The sequence below is a fragment of the Talpa occidentalis genome, unplaced genomic scaffold, assembly GCF_014898055.3.
Source record: "Talpa occidentalis isolate TD23 unplaced genomic scaffold, MPIMG_talOcc4v2.1 talOcc4.11, whole genome shotgun sequence".
In the NCBI taxonomy this organism is placed as follows: Eukaryota; Metazoa; Chordata; class Mammalia; order Eulipotyphla; family Talpidae; genus Talpa; species Talpa occidentalis.
Window position 1 is genome coordinate 40,334,232 of NW_023601104.1, and position 5,722 is coordinate 40,339,953.

The 5,722-nt window shown below is 40.9% G+C and overlaps 1 gene segment (V, D, J or C); it reads left to right on the top strand.

The window, feature by feature from the left end:
• Positions 1-778: 778 nt before the first annotated feature.
• On the top strand, positions 779-1,620 carry LOC119238896 (T cell receptor alpha variable 8-3-like). The segment is given in 2 exon segments: positions 779-1,058; positions 1,171-1,620. Coding segments are annotated over 2 exon segments (426 nt in total).
• Positions 1,621-5,722: the final 4,102 nt, after the last annotated feature.

The window sequence follows — 5,722 nt, forward strand, 5'->3', positions numbered from 1 at the left end:
TGTGTCCATTTTCTGATCTGCAGTAACCATGAATCATGAAAAGGTGCTGTTATCAGTCACCAATTTAGTGCTAACTGTTACATAGCAATAGGAAACTAATACAGCATTAATAAGTGATTAAAGAATACCACCAATTCCTAATACCTAGGATTTTCACAGCTTAGGAAAATCTGAAATGTAATGAAATCTTACAGCACAGAGCAAATTGACAGGTGTTTTCTAAATTTTGAGTATAATTCTACAATTAACGTACTGTTAATTAAAAATTAAAAAAGTGTTGCGATTGAGTTGCTCGAGTAAAGACTTAGTATCTTTTTTATGTAGGCAGTATGAATTTTATTGTCATAGGAAGAGACATTTAAACATTATCAATCAAAAATTATAAAAACAAAAACTTAATGGAAATAAGTCAGGGGAAGAGTAATAAAATGCTATGTAGTTTTCCTGATTTCATGATGCTTGTGGTATTTTTAAAATTGTGGTTTGTTCTGTCTTCTCATTCCATTTTTATCCACTTTTATGATAGCTTTTGTTGTTTTAACAACTCACCACGTTAAACATTGTAGCACCTACAATAGATAAATCTTCTGATGGTCAAAGTCACGATGCTTTGGCATTAACCCCAGAACGGCAGGAGGAGGTGGGGAAGTCATGACAAAGGTGAGCTTCTCCTGAGTGCCTGCTTGGCCTCTGGAGGGCGGTGTTGTCTCATTGGAAATGACATTTTTGAAAAGTATTTGGAGCAGCTCACCAAAACCTTCCTTGCACACAGCTGCAAGAGGTGCTCTGACAGGCTTTTTACACAGTGACATGTGAGGAGTCTCAGACACCAGAGGCCCGCAGTTTTGTCAAGAGAGCATCGCCACCTCTCAGACCCTACAAAGGTTTTAAGAGGAAGACATTGAACCCCTGCCATCCCTCTTCAGCCTCACAGAAACTGGTTCAAGACCCCAGACCTCAGATTGCTGTTTGTTGGTGAGGAATGTCCCAGAAAGGAGCTCACTTCTCCACCATGACTGTGGTGCTCACCGTGTTGCTTGAGGTGGTCCTGCTCCTGAGTGAGTACCTTCCCATGTCTACTCCCTGGGCCACCAGTGGGGCTCAGTTCTAGTTTCTGAATGGAGACTTTTTGTTTCAGCTGAATTTATTGAGCCTTCATTGATGTTGCAGGAGGATCGAGAGCCCAGTCGGTGACCCAGCCTGACGCCCACGTCTCTGTCTCTGAAGGAGGCCAGCTGGAGTTGAAGTGCAACTATTCCTATGGTGCAACTCCTAGTCTCTTCTGGTACGTCCAGTACCCCAACCAAGGACCCCAGCTTCTCCTCAAGGACCTATCAGGGGACACCCTGGTTAAAGGCATCAACGGTTTTGAGGCTGAATTTAAGAAGGAAAAAACCTCTTTCCACTTGAAGAAAAGCTCTACCCACTGGAGTGACTCAGCCCAGTACTTCTGTGCTGTGAGTGGCACAGTGCCTGGGGCTGCAGGGGGAGCTGAGCACAAACCTCCAGTGACTTTGTAACTAAAGAGACTTTGCGTCTCAGGCTAAGTTATTTGCTCACGTATGGCATGCGGGTATGCCAAATAGTACAGAAAAATCAGAATCAAAACAGGGAGTGTTCTGTTCTTATGAAAATATGAGACTTTTTCATCTTTATTCACCAAATGTCAAAGTAAGCACTCCTGTCTCTAAAAGTGTAGTATTTTTGTCATTTAGAGTCAGGATTCTAGAGGAGTGATAGTATAGAATTTTTAGCAAATTAGAGGATGTACTTGCTCTCATGTCATTTAAAAAACAATAATGGGCTAAGGTGTGTGGAGGTTGGGCCATGTGAACTGGTGTGAGGCAAAACAGAGAGCTGCTGTCATGCTATTAGGAAGTCTAGGAGAATTGCTTCTTGCAAACTGTTTTATCTCCAGATTACTAATAACCTGATATACTCCTTCCTTTGAAGTTTAGCTCTTTGACTAGAGTATTTGAGATTGGTGGACTTAATTAACATGGCCTTGAAGGATGTGTACAAGATGATCTTTCCAAAGTCTACATGGTTATGACTTTGTCATGCCAAAGTTCCACATGGAATCTTGGAATTTGGTTTCCTGAATGACCCTTCCTTTCTTTATCAGCTCTTAATAGTGAGAAAACAAAACACATACTGATAAAAAGCCCTCTGCCTCAGTTAGCATTACTGTAACATTAGCATACTTAGTTTTGCCCCTTAAATCACTAGCATGTTAACTTGTCTTAAAAGCCATAAGCAAATATCCAAGCATTTACTGGAACTTTTTTTGACAAATGAATCATGGATGTAAGGAACACCAGACAACTCATTCTGCCCAAATGTGCCAGCACAACTGAGAGCTTGCCAGTATAAGAAAACACACATACACACACACTCTGAAGATAATGGCTGCACCCTTAACAGTCATGCTGAGCAGCAAAAACCCACCTTTACCTGGCTTATGGTACCTGTATAAAAGCCCTGACCCAAATCCCAAGACTTGAGATAGTATCTTGAGGACACGAACCCACTTCTCTGTAGAATACTGGTTTTCTGAACAAACCTAGTTGTCCTAACCCAGGTCTCTCCTGTTTGGTTTATGAGAGGTGAGTGACTGAGGCTGGGTTTTTGGTAACAGATCCATCCAGGTTTTGTCTCTCTTTTTTTCTAACTCACAACTGAATTCATTAATACCCACTGAAATTCCAGTAATAATTATTAATCGCAATTCCTAATCATCTTTCTTATTTCTTTTATTTTCTACTTCTTTTCTCATTTTCCTACTTTTTATCTTACTATTTTCCATCTCACAGTGTAGGTAGAATACATTGGCAATATTGTTGGCCAGTTCATCTTGTTAGGGTGCTACAGAGGGGCACCCAGGACCCCCAAACTTGCACACTCTACAGTAGTCTGGCTATCTGTGTGCACAAAGGCAAATAGATTCTTGGTGTGAAAGAACTTTAGCAGAATTAGTGTGCACAGAGGAGGAGAAGAAAGAATAACAGTTTTCCAATAAAACACCCCAAATTATCCATCAACTCCTGGGCAAATGCCCAGGCAAACAGGGTTTTCTCAAAGTGGTGCTGTGGAGTACTGAGTGCCTGCCACAAGTCTAAGGCACCTTCTAGCAGGGAACCATGAAAAGGTACAAGAGGAGCCAATCCAGGCTGGGGCAATAGGGGAGACACAAAAATACTAATCAAAATAATGGCTGCGATTGTCAGCCTCCCCATGTGCCTCACGAGTGTCATGTATGTCTCTTCTCTACGTGTCTCCTCAGCAGTATCAAGGTGCATGTTGAGCAGCAAGAAAAGGAGCTCTTCCTTCTTCCTCTTCTTTCTTTGTCTTCTTCTTCCCAAGACCTGCCTTCCGTGTTCTATAGCTTCCCCTGGCTGCTGGCTCCACCCATAGTTAAGTGGGGCTGGGAATGTGGTGCCTCTCCCTTTTATTGAGGTGTCTCTGTAACACTCCCATCTTCATTGCCTGCAGATCAATTCACTTTCTACTTCAGTTCTAATAAGGTTGTCATTCCCCACCCCTTTGACCTCCAAATCTACCTACAGAGAATTATTGTTTATAGAGGATTATTATTAATAATGAATCTGAGACAAGACCACAAACTAAATTTATTTTCATGCATGTATTTACAGAAACATTTACTTAAAAATTTCCTATCAAAATTACAAAGCAAAACAGAAATCGTAGTATTCAACAGTTTTAATAAAATACATTTCATTAAATTCAAGTTATATGAAATTTATTTTAAAACTTATAGCTATTTTATAAAAGCACAACTATTCAAAATTCTAGATTCAATGTCCATCTAGTTGCTAAAATAAGTAATCTGTATAACTTTTTTGTAGGTTCATTTATAAGCATATTGTGAATTATTTTGGGACTCCTCGCCCCTAGGTCCCTGGTCTAGCAGGAAAAAGGGCAAAGCCACTTTCACTTTTCTGCTTCCGCTTGGATGCAGGAATTTGCTGACCTAAGGTAAAGCCAGCCCTCCCACAGGATTTCCCAATGATCACCAAGGGGCCAGATAAAAGATGTTTAACAAACGCTGTGTGCAGGGAATTCCTTCAATAGGAAGAGGTTAATACCTGTGTTGACTTCCTTTAGTATCAGCATATCTTTAAATCCAGAGAGTTTACTAAAAGCCCCTCTAATAAAGAAATTTCATTCTTAATGTCAATGATTAACTGTACCTAATTATATAAATTAAATTCAAGCCTGTGTTTATTGGAAAGCTATCACAGTAAAATCTGTTGGTCTGCTTCCTAGATTAAAATGCTCGCTTGCATTATCTAATAAATTCTTTGCTTAACCATCATGGGACTTTATTTTCAGTTAGCACATACAATTTAAAAGTAATATTGTATGATACTACAGGTGTCCAGTCATCATGAGTGCTGTGGTGAATACTGTGCTGACTCATGGTCTCCTCTAGACCACAGGTGAGCACACACCCAAGGAGCAAGAAGACGGATCCTCACCTCCCCTGGAAAAGGCTCTTCATTGTGCCTGGACTTGCGGCCTCCACCACTTGAGTAGAAGATGGGTTAATTAGTTCATTTTTCTTTTCTCTTTCCTCAAACACCTCCCATCTGTCATATCAGAGTGTGCCTTCCCCGTCAGCAGCAGCACAACTCACAAATTTATCTGATATTCAAGTGCAGTTTCAAAGATGACTATTAAGTGTGTGAAAAGGTTTTCCTTGAGTCTGAATAGTGTAAGTAATTTCAGGTTGTGACCGGTGCCAGCACTCAAAGGGCAGACACTCCTGTGCTCCTTAATATGTGTGTGTGTGTGTGTGTGTGTGTGTGAGAGAGAGAGAGAGAGAGAGAGAGAGAGAGAGAGAGAGAGATTGGTAACCCTGTTCATATACCTGCTCATCTTCTCTGTTTCTTTGTATTTAAAATAAAGTATCACCTTCCAAATATCACCTACTTTGCTACTCTCCTCTCTCGTCACCTCCATGGATGACATGTGCCTTCACAGCCTTAACTGAGTGGGTCCCTGGTATATGTTTGAAGAAATTGTTACTGTCTTGGTGCTTATGGAGTATTTAAGGTGTGCTTTTTATTTATTTGTTTATTTTTAAAGATTTATTTATTTATTCATACAAGCACTGGGTACAGTCAGAAGCATGGGAGGGTGAAAGAATTCACCAGAGCCAGAGTGGGGAGCAGAGCAGGCAGAATGACGAAACACACTGCTGAGGGGAGCAGCGGGCACGGCAGGAGAGGTCTGTCATGCCATGTGGGACCCTCGCCGGCGGCTGGGGATCGAACCGGCTCTGCAGAGGCTGTGGGCCGCTTCGCAGCCCAGCACTCAACGGTTGCACCACCAGGGGAGGCCCAAGGTGTGCTTTTTAAATATGGCATCATTAGACCTTAATCATATTTAGAGAGAAGTTTGTTTTCCCCCCAACAAGCTCTCTGAAGGAAGCTAGTATCCAAATTACCAAGATCTAGAACACCCTTAAATAGTCTAAACTGGATTGATCCTCATAGAAGGGCTCATTTTTTATAAGTTCATAGATAAAAATTAAATAGCTTGTTTTGTGTCATTACATAAAATTACATTATATGAATGCCGTTTTTTCAACAAAAGGCACTAAAAAAATTTCCAGTTTATTATTGGAAAAGTCTCATGACTTCATTATACAGGTTTATGCCTAAAAGGAAGGCTGGGCAGAGCTGGTTATGTCTGCTTA